This window comes from Oreochromis aureus, linkage group 10 (assembly GCF_013358895.1).
Source record: "Oreochromis aureus strain Israel breed Guangdong linkage group 10, ZZ_aureus, whole genome shotgun sequence".
NCBI classification, from domain to species: Eukaryota; Metazoa; Chordata; class Actinopteri; order Cichliformes; family Cichlidae; genus Oreochromis; species Oreochromis aureus.
The window spans coordinates 14,511,023-14,532,365 of NC_052951.1; the positions used below are offsets into that span (position 1 = coordinate 14,511,023).

General features: G+C 41.1%; 1 protein-coding gene across 4 annotated transcripts in view; it reads left to right on the forward strand.

The window, feature by feature from the left end:
• LOC116336205 (pro-neuregulin-2, membrane-bound isoform-like) overlaps nt 1–21,343 on the forward strand; it is an 84,136-nt gene that overhangs the window by 22,933 nt on the left and 39,860 nt on the right. For 2 of the 4 annotated variants that reach the window (XM_031760013.2, XM_039618940.1), the window contains exons 1-2: nt 10,361–10,553; nt 20,528–20,693. In XM_031760013.2, coding sequence (XP_031615873.1) covers nt 10,463–10,553; nt 20,528–20,693 — 257 coding nt within the window. In that variant the 5' untranslated portion in view covers nt 10,361–10,462. Of the gene's footprint in view, nt 1–10,360; nt 10,554–20,527; nt 20,694–21,343 lie in introns of those variants that run through there. The other 2 variants (XM_031760014.2, XM_039618941.1) reach the window with 2 other exon arrangements.

Below are 21,343 nucleotides of genomic sequence, written 5' to 3' on the forward strand. Positions count from 1 at the left end.
TGGGAAGTATGACGTAGGATAGTAATCCCCCCCCAACCCCGAAGGTGTTTCAGAAAATTTAGGCAATCATTAAAAATTTCTGAAATTCTAAAAAGGTAAAAAGCAAGAACGTCTGTGTGTGATTACTCCTGCGTGTGTGATGCATGCCAGGGTGTGTGTTTTCGTAGTTGGCTGTTCCTCTGTCCTTTAGCCTTGCTTGCTTCTGACCTTCCACCAGTGCTCCTGCTCATTATTATGTTGCTCTAATCTGGAGGGGACAGGACTGGGTGCAGAAGTGTATTTATCTTCCTGCACAAATAGGACCTCTTTCCGTCTGGTCGTTGCTCAGCTTGTTGTTGAAAGATAGCGAGCAGTGTAGAGCAAGCTTCAGTGTGTGTGTGTGTGTGTGTGCAGAGGGAAACTGAGATGTGTCCCAGCTGGCCCACAGACCAGCACACTACCATCACCTCGCTGCAGCAAATGCAGACAAAAGAGGAAATATCTCCCTTGTGATACTGATACCCCTTAACTCTGGGGGTGTTTTACCCTAAATGAGAACGCAGCATTCCTCACAGAGGTCTGTTGTACTTGTAAAAGCCAGTAAGATCAGTGTTACAGAAAGTCCCTGCAGTGTGAGTCCCGTAGCCTTGTTTCCGCTTTTTCCCCATCACATCTGTTGGGATGTGTACTTTTACTACACATTGTCTAGGCATGTTTCTTTTCATTCCCTTGTTGTCTTCATGACATTAGGCTTAGAAGCGAGGAGTTATCATACTGCAAATGGCCATGGGCCAGGAAACCACTGTAGGAAAGCCAGCAATGCAAAACAACACAAAACGTACCTTGAAAAATATCACGGTAGATGACTTCTCTGTGTGCCCTGTTAAAACTGTGAAAGATCATTCTGGTTAAAATACTGGGTAATTATTTGACCTTAGTTTTGCACTGCAGTCAGTGAAACTCTGACCCTGTCTCCAGTGTCTTAGCACTTCATTTTTATCCATCTAAACCATAGCATGATATTATTATTATTACTTGGCTTTTTGAGCAATAATAAATACTCTTGGCTGAAATTCAACTATTAGAATTTAAGCTAAAGCTTTGGTACCGCACCTCCATCACTAAGCTGGTGGTGGCTTGCCTTGAGCTTGAGCTTTAGCTAGCTTTGACCTCCTTCTTAGTGCCGGGGTTGTCAGTCGCTGCTGTGCTCGGCATTGGATTTAACTGCTTGTAGAGAGTTAGAGAGAGAGGGGGGTTTTTTTCTGTGTGTGTGTGTGTGTGTGTGTGTGTGCCTTTGCAGTCGTCTTGTCGCTTTGAGATGACCCAACCACAGCCTTGGCTTCCTGTCAGCTACATCTGGCTTGCCAGAGCTCAGTGTGAGGCCATACTGGCACCATCAGCTGGGCCAGCTCTCTTGCCCACTTATCAAATTCACTCAATTTGAGACCACCTTGGTCTGGGCTTACAGTATGCCGCCAAAGCATGATCTAAGCTTACACATGCGTAGTGGCCTGTTTTCCAGGAAAAGCCTAGATTGGTGAAAAACAAACAAAGAGATAAGACAGAGTTTCGATAAGCCCAAGCTCAGCCACGAGGCAAAAAACAGAATTGCAAATGACTTGACCAAGGAGCTCTATTCAGTGTGTGTGAAACACTTCACAGTGTCCTCATTGTGACATGTTTGTGCTTCTCTAAAAGCACATTCTGGAGATAAAGAAAAGTGCAGAGCACAAAAGGAATTTGATTTGATGTGAAGAATGCAAAGCAGAGAACGGATGAGCGTATGTTTTTGAAGGGGGGGGGCGGTTGCTGATAAGAAAACAACCTTCCCGTGTTTTCCCATGTGCACATTTACATTTGGGTCTTAAACCATGTATGAAAACGTCATTGGTGGATTCACTTAAAAAAAAATTTCAGATATGTTTACATATCCGCAGTGTAAGTGTAAGTCAGTCATGGAAATTTGGGGGTATTGGTGTTATTATTGTGTTGTTATAGAACAGATTGGTATACTATTAATAGCTCTATATGCATTTCATAACTCCAGGTAAGATGGGGAAATTTTTTTTTGTCAGTTTAAGAGCGAAAATGTGCGCAATGGAAAAACCCCACTATCTTGTGATTCAGATGTGGCAAATTAAAGGTCCGTTTTAGTAAACTACATGCAAGTGGTTTGTATTTACTACACTACGAGTGGAAAAAGGTCAATTTGAAATGCATCAGTGACCCACGTGCATCTTTTATTTACATGCGGATGCACCTGTGTGTTTGCATGCGTATGCGTACGAGCGTGTTTGAGGGGGTCTGTTTGTATTTGAGTGTGACAGTGTATACTTTGTCAGCCTGAGGACACTTAGATTGAGTGTGTGTTGTTCTCTCTGGCGAGAGCGCACATATGTGTTTGCGTGAAGACCTCGTTCTATGTGGGTGTGTGTTTGATAAACTGTGAGAGCATGTGGGAGACTGTTTGTCTATTCATCTGGGTGAGAGCAGGAGAGATAGAGCAGAATGAGGAGGTGGAAGAGCAGATCTGCTTCCAGCCTCTATCTTCAAGTCAATCTGCTCCGTCACACAAACCTCTTTATGTCTCCTTTGGCAGAAGGGAGGGAGACGGGCAGAGAGAGAGAGAGAGCGAGACAGACAAAGAGACTCAGAAAATAAATATGTTTAAATGGTGGATGAATACAAGAGAGGGAGAGAGATTCAATCAGGCAACCTTAAGAAGATAGAGCGGATTTTTTTGTTTAAGAGGATCAAAGTCAGCTACTCAGACGGCATCTGTCATTTAAAATATTTGTTCTATTTTAATCTTAGCAATGAGAAATTCTTATCCAACTGAAAGGATGTGGATAGCGAACGTGAAATTCGACGACTTTGATATTTATTTTCATCATCAGGCAGCAGAAAATTGTTTTACAGAGTTTGCCAGTTTAGCCCCACTGGAAGTCGAGAGGCAATTGACATCCTCTACAGCTTTCTGTACAGTTTCCTGCACACACATGCAACACATTCAGTGCACACACAATTTTTGTCTCTCTCTTGCTCTCAAGCACACATAACCCCACACTTCATCACATTACCATGAGCAAGGCCAAAAAACAAACCCAAAAAAAAAAAAAGGAATCAGTTTTCAGTTGTGAAACAAAGGAAAAGCACACACAACAGTACTTCTGTGCGAGTAGGTGTTTGTCTGCCTGCAGTACAGGCATTGAGAGCAAAACGTAACATAAATCAAAATCTGCTTAATGGTAGGTCTGACACTAATGTATGGCTGCCATTCTCTCTCCTCTTCCGTTCTGGCGGCCGTCCAGATTAGGAAGACAGTCGGTTAGAGTTGGGAGGCACAGAGATCAAATCTGGTGGCAGGGTTGGACTGTTATTGCAGTATCATGCCCCACCGGCTGATGAGCTGCTGTGCTCGTCTCTTGTTCCTCTCAGCCGCAATCAAACCTGTCACAGTGTGAGTCAGTGTGGCCGTAAGTGGGGAAGATGCCTCTTGCCATTAAATCAATCAGTTATCAGACACATCAGTCACATTTTGTCCACTGTGGAGCCACATCTAAAGCTGTGAGAGGCGTTGGTGATGTCACGTGTCTGTCAGAGCGAGCTAGTGACGGATGGAGACTGGTACAGAGCGGGAGAACTGAACAAACTGGGAGGCTAAGGAGCTGAAATCTCATTTTCTCAGTGGCCTTGAGAGTGGAGCATGCTCAGTGCTGATGTTTGTCATCTCTCCCTCTCTGAGATGCTACTGCAGTGCTTCCCAGCAGGCTTGGCACAGGCTTACTCGTGGACATCTCTCTTATGGAGCGATACAGTGGCCAGGCTGCAGCTGCTCGGAAGATGCTTCCCTCTGCGTTTCTTTGTTTCGCGGTGTTGCTCCGTCCCCCCACGCCCTCTTATCTTACCTGTCTTTCAATTCAGCCTCCCTCACTCTTCCTCCCATTGTATTTCTCGCACATTATCTCCTACTTTCTCACTAGCATCCTCTCTGCTTTTGCTCTCTCCTGGTCTCTCATCCTCTCTCCGCCCCTCCACATCCCTCTCTCACATACTCTAGTTGCTACCTTTAAGACTGCGGTTGCCATGGTGACAGCTATGTGCTGCAGAAACGTCAAAGAGCTGAATCCACACAGGATCACTTCCTTGTTTTAACACTTATGTTCTTTGCTGTTGTTTCCCTCTGGTTTCTGGCAGCTCCCCTTAAATACCACACGGACATGCTTGATTTGAATGCATCCAACCATTTTGCCATGCTGTAAATGAGGCAGCAGAAGCAACTTGTGGCCTCTTTTCTGTGATCCGGATCCCAGCTGTTGCTGAGCACACTCATTAGTAACACTCAGATTTGGAATCTCCGTTGACCTTGGCGCAGCTGACCTTGAGAAAACAGCCCCTTTCTTGGAACTCCAGATGTCACCGACATTGATTTGTGTCACGTCTCCACTCCACTCAGCACCTCGCAAGGTGACATTATTCGACGGCGTGTCGACCCTCCTCGGCTTTTGCTGGCCATACGTTGTCCGCTTGTGCAGGCATTTATAGCACATGTACATGAGCAAACAGCGGCTGTCAAATTTATGCAGACAAATCTGGGTTTGCTGCAAACTCTTTGGTTACTACCACACAGCATGTCTTTATTTCAGGCACAATGTGTTTTTTATTCCAGCAGCACAGCTCAGCGTGTGGTCAGCTGAGGAACAGATGCCTTGTTAAAAAGGTGAATGCAGCAGGTGGGGCTGTTTTCTGTCATCTGTTGAAAGGCACGTTAGTTTCACTAACAAATTCCCTCTTTCATGGTTTTTTTTTTTTTTTAACCCCGTCTTTCCCTTCTCTTCCTCCATTACTGCTGTTTTTTTTCCATGCTTTCTATTTATTCTAGCTCTTTTTTACTTCTGCTTCTAGTAGAAGGTTTTGTCCTCTTTCTTCTCCCCCGTGCCCTTGCCTCACCTCTGTCAATCAAAAATATAGATGTTTGTTAAAAGCAGGCACTTTGCCTTGCTTTAAGTCCTGAGTATACACTTTCCCCCCCCAAGAAAAAAAAAAAAAAAGATAATGGCTGTTTAAAGCCATTATGTCTAAAGAGATAAACTCTTGTGCCTTTGAAAGGGCTTTTTTAAGGAGTATCAGCGTGATGATGTGCAGGTATGCTGCTGTTAGGAGGTTGGAGCTCAGCTCCATCATGCAGGGAAGCTATCTCCCCTTTTCTGGGAGAAGCAAAGAAGGGGTTAGGAGACAACCAGAGATGGGATCTATGAAGCATTTATGGGTAGGACATATATCTATGGAGGATCTATGTATGAACTTATAGGGGTTGGCTCCTTTTTTCTTTTTTTTTCTTAAAGTTTTGCCACTCCCACACTGGTCCATTGTGCCTCTCCACCTACAGACCCTGATCCAATGACGGCCCACGGCCGCTGAAAAACAGCAGATGCTTTAGAGTAGTGTAGAGAAAAAGAAAAGAAAAAGAAGAGATCTACATGTTCATGACCGTATTTGAGTTTGGGTGTGTAAAATGTGAGCTTATTTCAGACTTACTCCACAAGGTCATATACAAAACGCTAGACCTTGTTCAGGGCTTAGGTTTTGGACTTAAAAACATCATTTTCTCACAGTGTGTTGTCTACTGTTGTCTACCTCCCCTCACTTTCATGTGTATGCTCATGCAGTTCTTGCATATTTTATGTAACCGTCCCAATGGGAGGCACTTGTGGCAAGCAGGCGATTGTAAAACTCATTCGTTTGCATCCACGCTCTACGCTGCAGATTTTAGCACGCGTTAAAAGAAATGTTTACAGAACATAAAGGTACATGTTGCTGTTCAAGATCAACATCATACAAATGCCCCTATAGCTAAATACAGTACACCATCATAGGTGATGTCATCCTGTGTCATTTACATCTCGTGGTTCCATTTGAAGAGATTTGGAGAGATTTGGAGATCTTAGAAGAGCATGATGAGCGATGCCCTGAGAGACTAATCTTCTCCCACATCTGCATCACGTCATCCTAAAAGGCATACTTTTTTTTTGTTTCGACGTCACAAATACTTGCGTACATGACAGATGCATAAATCGCAATCCCACCCACACTTAAGCAGTTCTTTGAGCAAGTCTCATCTTGTAGAATAGAGGCGGAGGAAGTGCGTTTTGAGATTGGGGGCGGGGGGATAAAGGTGGTAAAGGGGCAGTTTTCTGTGATACTGCATCCCCTTAACAGTCCACAGCTTCAGCTGCTGATTTGTTATATCACTGAGAACAAGAGAGGGAAAGCAGAAAGAGCCATTTGTTTTTGATCTAGAAAAATCTCCACCTTGAACCTTACTGGCATGTCAAACACTGGCCTTGACTCGACCTCTCCAGGTTCCTTGCCCACAGCTTATGTGAGTGAGCTGACCTGTTAAGACATGACCCTTCGGCTGCCCCTTTCAATCCCTGCTGCCGCCGCCTACTCCCAAGCAGCGTCAAGAATCCTCTGAGAACTTGACTGAGACAAACCCCGGGATGGCCTCACATGTGACTCATCTACAGATTTTTTTTTAAAAACATGAGTTTCATTGTGTCATTGTGCTCTTGTTTCGATGGCACATTCCTTTTTTTTTTTTTACATAGTCACAGCTTGAGCTATGTCAACTAAAGATAACAGATTAACTGATGTTGTAGTTATGTTTGCATTAAATGCTTTTTCACACAAATACAAAGAGAAAAATATCCTTTTTATATTAGAGTCAGGCAGGGTAGTGATTGTCTATTTAATATTTAGGTTTCTGCCACTTTTGGAGCCACACATGTACCTCTACTGACTTTCAACCAGTGTTGGGACTAACGCGTTATTAAGTAACGCGTTACAGTAACTACGTTATTATTGTGGTAACGAGCACGGTAACTAGTTATTATGCCAAAACCAGGAGCGCGTTACTCGTTACTGGGATTTAGATAGGCTCGTTATTCGTTACTTCGTGTGGTGGATATCGCGGAGCTTCCACAGATTCAGTAACATTAGCAAGTGGTGGAAGCCAGCAGGTGGATGAAGGAAAAGGGAGGCAAGAGGAGAGACCCAAAGCGGCCGCCGGTCCGCGTGTCAGGTGAACTGAACTTCAGGTAAGAAGTTATGACCTGCAGTCTATCTGAGTCAGATATAAACCAAGTTTAGGTGGAGTTTATTTTCGGTATGATGACATTTTCGTACTGCGTGCTAGCTAGCATGACGGAGTTTCTATACAGCTGGGTGGGTGCTATGTTACTGATGTTGAACTTTATTTTGTTCATACGGTTAATTATTAGAGTTGCCAACCGTCCTGTAAAAAACATAATCGTCTGGTATTCAGAGAAAATATTTCGCGTTTCGTACTGAGGTGAAAAGGAACAGTTTGTCCCGGACTTCAGCTACAATGAAAAAGACACAAAGCTGGAGCTGCACAGCTGCCTCTCCTTCTCTCATTCTCTCCCGTTTCTACTTCAATCACGAAACTGATCAATGATCAGCTGATCGGCTTTTCTCTCTTGTTTATTTATCGCCCACTTTGCGCCAGAAAGAGGAAACCAGCGGAGGTCGCGCTAAACAACAGCAGCACGTTTAAGCTTGATCAGCTGTTGTTAGAATTTATTTAATATTAATTTCTAGTATCAGCTGATGTTTGCTGGAGCCACAGCTGTAAAGCTGCTGGTCATGATATCAGTTTAGTTATCTGGTGAGAGGGAAACATGCAGATGAAACCAAGAGATGTCCTTACTGAATCATCAGAGCTGAACAGCTGATGGAGAAACAGGTTTACCTTTTAGGTGACATGAATGAGTTGAAGGGAAGTTATGAGCTGTTTCTGAGAGACAAATAACACCAGGATCCTTTTCTATGTAGCTGACAGCTGGTAACTGTGCAGGGGCGGGTCTAGCAAAGTTTTGCCAGGGGGCCAGGTAGGGCATTAACAGGGAAAGGGGGGGACAAGGAAATACTTTTCTTTATTATTCTCATTTAAAATGTCTCGCTTTTAAAAAAATAATTATCTGAGTCTTACAACAAACAATTGATAGATTGATACATATGTACCATCAGAACAGTGTACATTTTTGTGTTGGATGTAAAAAGCAGGCTAGAATCATGGCGGCGGTCAACGACGGTCCAGGCGTGGGATTTCTCTCGTGGAAATGTGCACATTATTTTTTCCTTTCTATTGGTAGGTGGCACAGTGCACTTGTGGCAAGTAAGCAAGCTAGAAGACTGGCACTCTTGCTGGGTATCCAGTTACGGAAGCAACACATTAACAAGAGAATTCTGAGTAAAACCAAAGTTACTTTCCCTAGTAACTAGTTACTCTGAAAGTAACGAGTAGGGATGGGTACCGGTGTCGGTTCTGACATAAACGGTAGTAACCAGACCGAAAAGCAGCGCACATTTTGGTGCTTTATTTCGGTGCTTTTTTTTTCCTGAGCCAATTCTAGCCAATCATTTTACGTTTCCGAGGATAGTAGGCGGGGCCAGGTACGTACGTTCTTTTAGAGCAGAGCTACAGATTAAAAATGCCCAAGGCGAAGCGATCAAAAGTCTGGCTGTACTTCACAGCAAAAGATGCAAACTCAGCAGCCTGCAACAAGTGCTTTAAGCTAATACTGTGATACTGTCAAATGAGGTAACACCTCAAATCTGATGAAACACCTGGCGACGCATAGCGGTTTTTTTAAAGCCGAGAAATGCGCCGTGTTTGTTAGCTTGCTGCGAGACCTCACACCGTGCACATCTACTGCGGGTGTGGTGCCTGTTATTGGACCCAGAGTTAGCAACATCCCCCAAAAACCCAAAGAGTAGAGTCCTGGCCCCTAGCCCTGCAGGTGTAGCAGAAATGATGACGGATGATGACGGCAGCAGCAGCCGTTCTTCTCTGCGTGAGTAGCTTAATGTTGTTTGTGTGTAATTTACGTTGAGCAGGCTAACCACATTATTACATTAATGCATGTAAGGTGAACAAACACCGTCGTAGTTACATGCGGCTGTCTTCTTGTTTGATGGCAGATGCTCCCTTCACCCTGGCCAAAAAGGCTAAAATGACCAAAGAAAAAGTGGAAAACAGTTAAACATGAGAGGTTTTTGGACAAAGTTTGTGTTTTTTCCATTGTTTAAGCACTGCTTCCAGCCAAGAGTGATACCATATATGCCCTATAGCTGCAGAAAAGGCTAACATTGTTATCTTTTACAAAAAACCAGCTGAACATGAGAGGTTTTGGACCAATTTTGTGTTCTCCATTCTTTAAGCACCGGTTTGAGCACCGTTTAAGCACCGGCACCGTTTCAAAAGTACCGGTTTGGCACCGGTATCGGATAAAACCTAAACGATACCCATCCCTAGTAACGAGTAACTTGAAGTAACTGAGTTACTTTTTTAGAGAAGTAACTAGTAATGTAACTAAGTTACTAATTTAAAGTAACTTACCCAACACTGCTTTCAACTTTCTCCATTTTCCTAAATTCCTCTAAATTATGAATCCCCAAATTCCTAAATTCTTTGAATACACAGAATGCACCAGAGGCATGAAAAACTGAAATGCACATTCGACTTTCAGAGATAAGGAAATATCAGACATTTTATTTTGACGTTCTAGCATTTTTGTGGTGACGCACTTTGTGATATTTATCTTGAAAGGCGCTGTGCGAATAAAATTTTACTTTTACTGTAAAAGCCGGCATTCTAAATACTTATTGCTGCGTGGACATTGATGACACCTGGCTAACAGCGGCAGTGAAAGGCAGAAAGACACCCAGAGACAAGCTCAAACTTGCCTGTAATACTTAGAGGTGCTAACAGACAGAGAGAGGAAGGGGAGCAGACCGGCAGAGCCGATTTTTGTGTAGTTCTGCAAGAAGCAATCTGTCCCTGATTGGAATCTGACATTTTGGCACCTCGTGCACAAACCGCTCTCCTACACGCATCCACTGAATCTGTTTTCAACAAATGTTAAACAGATGTGAAGTGTTTTGGGACCCCAAACATCAACCTGGTAAGGGGCAAGTCTCTGCCTGAATTATGTGGCTGAGGTCAGCAGTGCAAAGTGGACAGCTTAACTTGTCTCACTTCACTTTCTGCACGCTTCGTTACAAAGGAGAGGATGCTGCTGGGACACGAGAAACAGAGCCATGGAGCTTGAATGGGCTGACTTCAGATTTTCACGTGTACTCCCTGAATCTCTCACTTTGTCCTCAGCTTTGGCTTCTGGGCCTGGAAGACGCTGTACTTATCTGATAGATCCAGTAAGACAACAGTTGATTGCCTTAAAGCAATGGGAAATGCTTTCTTTGCCTCCCCCACCTACTTTTTTCCCTCCTCCTACAGTTATTTCCCCTCCTGCTCCTCTCTCTCCCTCCTCTTATTGGAGCCAGTTTATATAGCAGGAGAGACGCTCTAACAGGCTCAGTCTGGTGGTGCCCACTTGCCACACATTCCCAAAAAGGACTACCTGTTTTTTTTCTTAAGGATTTACTAACCTCTGACAGCATGACAGAGAACGGAAAGAGGAAAGATAAAAAAGGGAGAAAGAGGGGGGGTAAGAAAGGACAAAAGGAGACAGAAGCCGATCTCACTAAAGGTAAAATTAAATGACAGATTTCTGTGTAACGTGTGTTCTGCTTTGTGTGTGTGTATGTGTGTGTGTGTGTGTGTGTGTGAAAGAGAGAGAGAGAGAGAGAGCGTGACAAAGAGAAAGATTTGGAGAACGGGAACAAGTGAGATTAAGTTTGCGTTCTGCAGCTTTATTACGAAAGTGTGGGAAAGTAAGTATTCCCTTGGCTTGTCAAAGCTTGCCGCTAGGTTGTCACATGGAAAAGACTTCTCAGGTGGTCAGCTTGAAAGAGAAACATCTGGTTTTGGCAGCACTTTGGGATTGTATGGAAGTCAAATGAAAGGACTTGTGTATAGAATAAACTTTCAATTAATCCCTGCGCCTCAAACGGCCAAAGTGTCATTTTATTAGAAGGTCTCTGAAAACTAGTGACTGGCTACAACACGCTTTAAAGGTTTGTGTTAGTTCACAGTTCTGTTCCCATATCACAGTGCTTTATACTTTTAAAAGCAGTGTGTGTAGCTGTAAATCATGTTTCATTACACAGTCTTTAACGGGGTTAATAATTTAAGGGTTTAGCCGTGTTTTCAGTGCTCATCAGAATTTTAGCTCGTGGTGAGTCATCCAGTGTGAAAGTGTCTCCGTATTTTTGCTAGAAGCCACTTATGAAATTTGAATAAAATGGAAGCTGTTTGTCTTTCAGAGTCACTAAGGTGTCGACGTGCTTGCTCAGTAGAGGATCCTACAAGCTGCAGCATGTCACTGTAGGTTGACCTCAGGTCATGGGCGAGCACAATCCCTGTTTTAGTGCCACCTAAAAACAGTACTTTGTTTATTACTGTAGCTACCATGTGTCATCTTCCGTTTGATCAGATAATCTATTTTAGGCTCGGTCTCTTCATCTTTATAGTCATTTTGATGCCACTGATCTCAGTTCTGTCAGCTTCCAAGATAGATAACCATCAAGACTAGTCATATGATTTCCAAAATAAACCCCAAAACAGTGTATTTACACCACTTAATTCTTTAAATTGCACTCCTTTCATCCTAAATATGCTATCGTAGCTATTTTTGTCCTATTTACTTTATATAATCGTTCTATTACACATGCAGATCTGATCATATAAATAATTACCAGTCGTCATTCCAAGTGTGATTATGAGCTATAAACATGTCAGGTAAACAACTCCCCAAATGAAAGTGGACTCGGAGTACTTGCAGATTATTTTTTTGTGTGTGTGAGAGAATTTGCCGCACAGCTGCTGTGCACACAGAAAACAGCTGCACGTAATGTGTATCTTCTAGTTTATTTTCTCTGCTTGTCACAAAATGAATGGAAACAAACTGTGTTTGTGCAAAATACCACAATAGGCAAAGCATTTAATGTTACTGTAAATGTCTTTTTGCAGCTGTTGCGTGTTGACACATGTCTTATGTCAGTTTTATATGAATCCCCCAGAGCACAATCATTTGATTTTTGAATTTTCTTGGTAAAAATTGGATTCATTCATCACAGAGACGGGTAAATGGGTAACCTGTGCGAGGCAACGTGTTCACCTGTTTTAAAACTGAGCTTTCAAAGTAGATCAAAATGAAAACATTCTCATGGGTGACGATTACTGTATACGTACTAAAGGTACTAGCACAACATCAGACGTGTTTTATGAGCCGTGGCTCCAAAATGAAAAACGCACTCCTTTCTGTTGTACTTGAGAGAATCAGCTTCTATAAATTTCCTCAGTCTGATCTGATTCCTTATGAAATTTTGCCAGCGTTTAATAACAATAACAACAGACCTATATGTTCTCATCTGTTCTACTTGTCTTTGTTTAGTTCAAAACAGAATACAGTATGCAGATATTCCAGCTTGCTAACTTACAGCGCACTTGCAGCATACTTGTAATGTAATGCTAAGACTGACTTGTAGATTACCTATCTGCTGCCTATACACTCACTGGAATATGGTCACGTATTGCTGGATAACGGCTGGTCTTGGTGTAACTGTCCACCATCAATCACAGACATCACTGGGTTAAAAAAATAAGACAGAATTCTCCTGGGCTCCTCAGCTTCCCTGAAAATGAAATTTTGTATTTTATTTTAAGCATATCATCTCACAGCAGGTACTTGTCAGCTATAATTACTTTTTTCAGCAATTGGACCAGAAAATATTTCAGTGTTGATTTTAGGGAATACTCCCGCTACAGTGTTACATGATGACTTCCTTTCACATCTCTGCCTTTGAGGGCTATGTATATTGTGTCTGTAAGTTGACACTCTTTGGAGAAAATTGCACAAGTTTTCTAATGAGGCAGGTCTAGGGTGGGAAAGGCAGAACTTCTACAGGTCCCAACAAAGACATTTCTGCTAAAGCGTTGGTCCTCGCTGGCAAGTAAGACACCAGAGCAAGGGGAAAACTGGAAAAATATTTTATTTTTCAGACTTCCTCCTACTTCTAATACCAAGACAGAACAAGGCATGCTCTTTTTCTTTTTCTTTTTTTTTTGGCTTGCGTGCGTAGTGAGGGTGGTAATAATTAGTTATGGAAGTGAAGAGCTTATTCCTTCATTTTGTGCCAAATGTTTTTTTACCATCTGCTAACACCAACCACACCTTTAAATTGAAGAATTCCAGAGTTTACGTCAAGTAATCTAATTTATGGGAACCAATAGTCAGAGGAGTTAATGGTGAAAGATCAGACAGCCTCAGCTTCTGATTCAGGTGTGATCTTGCTTCTTACAGCTCTTACAGAATATATTTGTTTTAATGTGCTATTACAAGCTCCTGCTGGACACAGGAAAAAGGATTGAGAAAATAAGTAAGACGATATCGATTCTAGATGATAGAATACAATAAATTCTCAATAACTGTGCCTGTGTTTATGTTAGGTTTGCTGCCATTCTGCAAACGTCTTATGGAAAAGTTGTCTGAAAGAAAATGCCTTAAAAATAACTTAAGATAAAGTTTAAGTTTGTGGGATATCAGAATTGTCTTCCCATAAAAGTAGACCTCTGCATCCCATCTTTGTATCCCTCTCTGTCTTTACAATGTTTGTTCACCAATCTCAGTAGCTGGGGTTAGGAGACCAGCAGCTGTAGTAATGGCTGTAGTCAAATCCCTACAGTCATTTGAAAGTGTATTACACATCTAGCAGAAACAGAGTATCACGGGCATCCTGCTGGAATCTCTTTCCAGCTGCTGCCCTTGTTTGATCTACCAACACACGAGAAGCTTTTCTTTCTTCCGTCTTGCTTTCTTTTTATTGCTGTTTGGCTCTCATCAGTTACCCCCCAGACCTTTTCCCCCCTTTTAAAAAAAAAAAAAAAAAAAATTCCTCACGCTTTCAGGCAAAGCTATAGATAGAGACTCAAGAACCAAAAATACCCAGGCATAGTTTAAAGCGACGAATGGAGGGCCGGAAGTAGTCAAAAGCTTCGTGAGGCCATGTAGGGAGGTGTTGAGGCAAGCATCCCTTTCGCATTCATTCCCATATCGATGTAAAAATACTTCTTGGTAGAATAAACAAATGTCTTATTTAAATGTGTTATGCCATGTCATATTTAAATTACACAGAAGGCGGAAGCTTCTGGGAATCAAATAGCAAGGAATTCTGATTTGTGTAAAGCCATTTGCATGGTGCTTATCGTAGCACAGTTGGGGCATTGAACATAACAGTAACGACTATGGTTAAATATAATGGAAACTTCCTGAACATAAATGTCACTTACAGCTAAATAAGCACAGGGTAAGGCCCTAACATGGAATTATAATTTAGTTTATTTATTTTTTCAAATTTATATGCTAATAGTGTAGTGGTTTACACATGACAAACGGAAGATTCCCAGGATCCCAGGAGGAAACACTATTGCCTTTGGGACTCTGTCAGGAAGGGCACCTGGGGTAAAAATTTTGCCAAGTCACACTGCGTCACTACCCACTGTAGCTTTTATGATGTTAGCTTACAAAAGAATGGTTTTTGTGATTAATAAATAAAATAAATAAATTACTTTACTACTCTTTAATTATCAGTAACTGAAATGTATAAAACCTCAGCAGTACAAAACAACTAAACAACAATTCATGCAATAATCAATAAAACATTAATGCAAAATTGTATGGTGGAGGTCAGTGATTCCCAGAGTGTGGGAAGCTTGTGTCCCAGTGGGTCACACATTGGCTTTAACGTTTTGCACATGACTAGGTAGCATTAGCAATTTACGGCCAACAGCCTCTTTGGTTTGTTTTTTTGAATAAAAATTTTAACGACATACATCAGGTTTTTTTTATTAGATTAGGGGTGCCCAGTGGCATTTCCTGGCTTTTAAGGTGGGCTGCAGCACTCTTGACCATTCAAGACCTGAGCCATAATGAAGCAATGATTCTGGACTGTGCTATAGACATGATAGAAGTTGTTTTAATTTTTTATATACACACATATATTTTAATGTTGCAAACACAATTCTACAGTACTTGGACTCTGAAAAAAACATGGTTTTGCAAGCACTGCACTGGCACGCATGGAGGAAACATTGTGAAACATGGACTGGTAAAAGTTTGCCTTTTGTGTGTTCAACAAACTGTAAATAGAAGCCAGCTCTGCTGCTTGTAAGCAAATCTAAATGGAAGAACCTCTTTTGGTCCTAAGTGAACCAGTGCGATAATCCAAAATACAGATGGGGTGAGATAAGACCTTTTGAATTCACAATTGCATCTTCAATGTTTAGTCTATTTTTGTGCCCTGCTTTGGAGTCTTGATGACTACTGACTGACTACTATATTTAACTCACGTGCCAGCATTGAATTCATAGGAAAATTACCAGAAAAGAGAAGCGATTAAACCCAGGATTTATTTACTCAAAAGAGTTTTGAATTGCAGTCATTATCACTTCTGTCAAACGTTCATTATTCAGAACAGTAGTCACAATTAAAATCTGACATGCAGTGTTGGTAAGAGAGAGGTCACATATAAACAATGTCCCAGATAATTATTTGGTGAAAGTGCACTAGATGTGCTGGGAGGCTGTTGAAATGATCTCTTTGAACAGATGTTGAGTTACAGTGACTAGTGTGAGGTGCTTGAAGACCATTCCCACATGCAAAACCCATTTCTCTGGCTGTCTCACCATGTAATTTGTCTTTTGACAACGTGCAGTGAAGTGACATAACACCAGAGTAATCAGGGATACTTTGTCTAGAAAGGAAAACACAAAGGCATGCCTCAGATTCCTTGTCTAAGCTCCTGGAAGTAAAACAGAATCGTTCACTCAATAAGAGCACTGTGTTGTTAATTCATCAAGTAACTTTGTTTCTGAACAACTCTCTGGGCTGAGGTTTCCAACTGTTACCCAAGACATGAGCTGTTGACACACCGGATAGGCTTCTATTCTCAAATTGGGTTTTTATAGTCCATATCTGCAGCTGCCCCTGTGCTTCAAATAGAGAAAATCAGGCTGTTGTTGAGGCGAGGGTTTATCATTACTCCCTGAAACTTTTTCCACTGCTGTAATGGAAAATGAGACAACCGCTTGTCCCCAAGAAATTATTTTATTTTCAAGGATAGCGAGTCTTTATTATCTAGTTGGAAAACATTAATTGCACTTGGTAAAATGAACCTGCTCTCTAAAAAAAAAAAGTATTTTGGGCTTTATTTTGTTGCACAGCCAGCACAATAATGTCCATCAAACTGTTGATTGAATAGTGTTTTTTTTTTTTCCATGTGTCGTTCCAGAACTCAGCTACTACATCACAAAGAACATGGATTTTATATCCTTCTTTGTGCTAATGTATACATGGTTTAATGTTACAATTAAACATATATCAAAGATTCCTTGCGTCTTCATTAGCACCGTATACTGGAGTACTCCCTCTCACACATCTGGCTTATTGTTTGATGAAAAGTGCAGCTCTGTTTTCCTGGAAGTTTTCCAGTCAAGGACAAAACTTGTTTAATTTGCTTGGCAAGGACAGACCTGTGTCCAGACAAAGCACTAAACATTCTTCTATACGTTTCAGCCTCATTCCCGCTCCTCACTATGACTGACAAGGCTGTCCCCAGGCAAAGTGCTGGGTCTGGCAGAGTTGAGTGTGTATGGAAATCATGCGCAGTATTTTCATTTATGTAGAATTGGAACCCATGTAAATTCTGTAAGCTTTGCAAGTCACTGGATAGAAAAGTAGAGAATAATAGCCTAATTAAATTGAACTAAAAGTCCTTGAAAGTGTCTGAGTGAGCTGCTTATTAAACATGACACATGTGTACTGTATTTTACTGTATTCATCAATACAGACAGCACAGCTGATTCAGTTTTGGTAATTTTCCATTAGCTCCGCAATGTGAAGAGTACCAGGAGGCTACATTGTGAAGTCTTATCGCCATTGAGTTTCCAGTCCTGTGTAATGTATTAGATTTAATAAATAAATGCTTAATGAAGTACATCTGGAGCATCAGGAGTCTTGCACTCACTATATGGTCTTGCTGCAGGCTGTCGATAAACCAGCCCCACTTGCAGAGTTGATTTGAAATGGTAATATACAAAATGTGAAGCCTATATAACGTTATGACTCTCTGCAAAGCCACATTTATGTCTTGCTGCATAAATGAGGTTTTATTGTCCCAAACCACTGTCGCGCCAAGTGCTTTCTCAAAGGGGATCTTTGGGTTTTCTCTATAATACTATAAGGTCTTTGCTTTACAGTGTTAAGTGCCCTGAGATGACTGCGGTTGTGAGATGGAGTTATGTGAATATAACTGAACTGAACTGGATGAAATTGAACTGAACTGAACCGAATGTGTCAAGCAGTTGCAGCGCACAAATCCACATTGAGTCCGTAAGCTCATTAAAGTTAGTACGTGCCACCTTACAGTGGCACATCTGCGACTTTCCACTGTGTAGGAGTCTTTTCCAGCAGGATGTTGTTCACAGATAAAAGTTCCTTGTTTTTCTCCAGTAATTTTAGTATCAAATGGCAGCTATTGAACTAAAAATACCAGCTTTTCCATTGATCTCTGTTGGTTGGGATCTATTTTAAATCTGACATTTTTCTCTCTTTGATCCCAGAAAAAAGCAGTGTGTGCAACACAAGCACAACTTTCTAATTATAGTATTCACTATTGTAGAATAATCATGGTTTTTACATTCTTTTGTGTTTAAAACTGGTTTCTGAGGCCTAACTCAAGCTATCTAGCAATTACCTTCAGCAATTAAGATTACTTCACTAAATATCAGTAATGTTTTTGGCAAAACGTGAGTAACAACTGTTACTCAAAAAAGTAATTTATTATACATTGCTTGTTACTTTTCTTAATAGCAGTTAAATTCAGTAAGTTACTTAATTACTCACCAAAGAAAGTAATTTGTCAAACTACTTCTTAGATTACTTTCACATTACTCTGTTAAATGAGTTGAAAGGCATAGTCTCATGATCACCAGGTAACATATAAACCTGAGGATATAGTCCCACAGATCAACACAAATCCCTATACTAATGAGGACCAACACAGGATCTTTCATTTTAGCATTTACATATGAACATGAAGTAAAGATATGGCTAGCCAAAAGAGAGCTTAAAGCGGTTGCCACAGTGACTCTACTGTAGGGACATTTACAGATAGAAAGGGAGGCTACAATGCTCAAAACATGAGCAACAAGTTCAGGGTCTGGCTGCTGGGCTGGAGTCGGCATATACTCACTTTGTCATCGCTTTTATTTATTTATTTTTGCTAGCTTTGCATTAGCATGCTATCTGTGCAGATGCTTGCAAGTTGTGTTATGTAAGTATAATGCAGCTATTTCTGTCCTGGGGGCGGTTTTCAGTATTTCAGCGTTCTTGTCCTTTCGTGCAAGAAAAATAAAAAATGTCCGTATCTCTACTCCTTAAAAGTTGTACACCTCCTGCAGGCAAACTGAATTCAGCTGATTGTATCAGGAGTGCAGGGGAAGAAAAAGGCACGTTTGTATTTGTTGTTGTTGTTGGGGTTTTTTTTAACCGCCAGGTGAACAGATAACTGAAAAACCTTTTGAAGTGCAAGTATAATAATTAATTATAAAGTAATAACTGTATAATAATGATTATTATAGTAATAATTATATAATTACATTATAATTATTATTTATAATTATAATAATCAATGGGTTTAGTGCAGTAAAGCATTACATTACTTCCTTACCGAAAAATGTCATTACAGTAAGACGTTACTTTGGAACCCTGAACATTGCTGTTAAATGATCTGAGGTGAAGGATGTATCCTTTAGCCTAATGTTAGCTGGAATTTTGCAAATTGAGCCCAGTGTGTTCTTAGCAAAATTCTATTTACAAGAATGAATAGTTTGTCTACATCATACTTTTACTTCAGCTGAGGAATCATTTCATGTCCGGTACTGAGAGATCCATGACTGGGACCATGAGCACTGACCTCCGGCTCCTGTCAGGAGAATTAGCGCCAAGTGGCCCGGGAGATCGAGCACAGGTCTGTGTCATGATTTAGAGTGGAGGACACACTGTCAGTTGTAGGACACACTGACAAGCTTGGCTGCAACAGAGTTCCTAAATGTCACATCTGCTTGGCTTACATGGCACCGGAAAGTGCTTGCATTTCTGTTCTTGTGAATAATAGAGTATATTGAGGTAGGATCAGTAATAAGCAACAGTGACCTCTGCAGAACTGACAAGGAACAATACCTTCAAAAGTAGCGCACAAACTTGTGATGGTTATTGTTTAACAACTCTTAAGGTATACGTTTGTGATGCCACATTTTAAAATGTGAAAATGCTGTTATGTAGATATAATCAATCTACAGATATGCCTGTAGCTGCACCAAAACCCACCACTGTCACCCGCTGCACACTTAAACGCACACAGAACATAAAAACTGCAGCATCATTAGAGTTTTTCTCTCTGTGCAGACATGTCGCTTAACCAGGTCAGTGAAGTGGGACAGTCTCTCTAAAAAAAGAGGACAACAAGGGATAATTTCGGTGCGCTGCTATTTCAGTGTTTAATTGAAGTCATTACCTGTGTGTACTTCATTTTGCTTGTCATGCTTTGTCTTCATTCAGCTGTCATCCTTTGATGCACCACAAATAACTGCAATTTGTAGGACCACTCAACTCAGCAAATGCATGAAATTTTAAATGTTACACATGGAGCAGGAAATTGTGTGTGTGTGTGTGTGTGTGTGTGTGTGCATTAGGGTTTGGAGGGGGCTTTTGGCCAGCCCCTGACCCTTCTTCACCTCTTTCCTCTCGCTCCGCCCTGGATGAGTTTTCTCCTAAACATGTGTGCAGCTGTCAGCTGGCAAGTGTTTGTGTGAATGAGTGAGTGTGTCTGTGTTGTGTGTTTTGTGTGTGCTTTGGATGCAGATCATTTTCATATTTCAATTAAAATCTTTTTTCTCTTCTGGGGACAAAAGAAAGGGGAAAGGAAAGTTTGAAGAATTTACAGAGTGTACTACCGAGGCACTGATCATTGATATGAGCATACAGAGAAAGAAATGAACACACAAGAAATTCACTCAAAGTTTAACATTTCTGGGCAAAACAATGGTTTTGTGCTCTTGCAAAGTACAATACTGTAACAAACAAAATCCTTTTTTTGTTTTTGTTGTTCCCATCATGACAGCAGACTAGTTGTTATGGAGTAATAATGTTATTGGCTTTTCTTGCGTACAGATTGGCTTTAAAGTTTGTGGTTGCAGATTTTCTAGATCAGCCAATGGATGTTTGCTAAATATTGCTTCAGGTGTTTTTATAAAAGCGATGCCAGATTGAAAATCAGCCTGTTTATTAGTTTGAGGTAAAGCTGATCATGTCTCTGGTGACAACATCTGGAGGTTACATGAGAGAGCCGTTGGCTCAGTCCGTAGAGACAATCACCGACTCTGTTGCAGTCTCTTTGTCTCCTCCTAAAACACACAATTACACACAAACCAAACCATAATCAAGTCCTTGTCTATATATTAACACTGACTTGTTTTTTTTTTTTTGTCTTTCTCTATTTTTAGCTGCGGCTCCAAAGTTAAAACCGATGAGGAATCCAATGATAGTGGACGAGGGAAGCAAGCTCACGGTTAGGTGCGAGGCCACAGGAAGCCCTGCCCCTACCTACAGATGGTTCAAAGATGGCAACGAGCTGAAGGAAAGCAAAAAAGTCAGAATAAAGAACGGCAAGTGAGTACAAATCAAAAACCGAGTCCTGTAAACCCAACATAGGCGGTATGGTAAAAGGTTCTCCGTGGGTGACGTTACTGTCAGCAGGCAGGGCTGATGCAGTTTTCCTCCTCTTTTCGTTTTTTTAATAGTATTTGGGATTATAAAGGATAATTCCTTCATTGAAGTGCACTGTAATGACTCAGTGATCCAGTTAGTGTTTGATCCCTCCTTTTATTTAACTTTCTCATTCAAATAAAAAGTTGCATTTCAAAGCAATAGATCATATATGTAAGCACTCAATGTGGCAGAAGTGCAAGTTAGCACTAGTCAAGTTGGCTTGGAGGAGTGCAACCGGGGGCTAATGTTTTATGTAAAGCTGAAACATACAGGGTGATGTCGCTGACTTGTTCTCAGCTAAACCAGCTAAACCTGATAAAACTGAGGGCGAGCTACGTCTGCAGTAGCTGTTTTCTGTTTCGGCCCTCTTCAAAGAATATATTATTATTAGCAATACAAGACTATGAGATAGTGCCCCTCATACATATATATATATATATATATATATATATATATGTATATATATTCTTTTTAAAAACCATTCAAATTATATTTTTTTTCTTTCTGATTTTCTTTTGCACACTGTGCGGCCACAGCTTTGTTACTGCCAG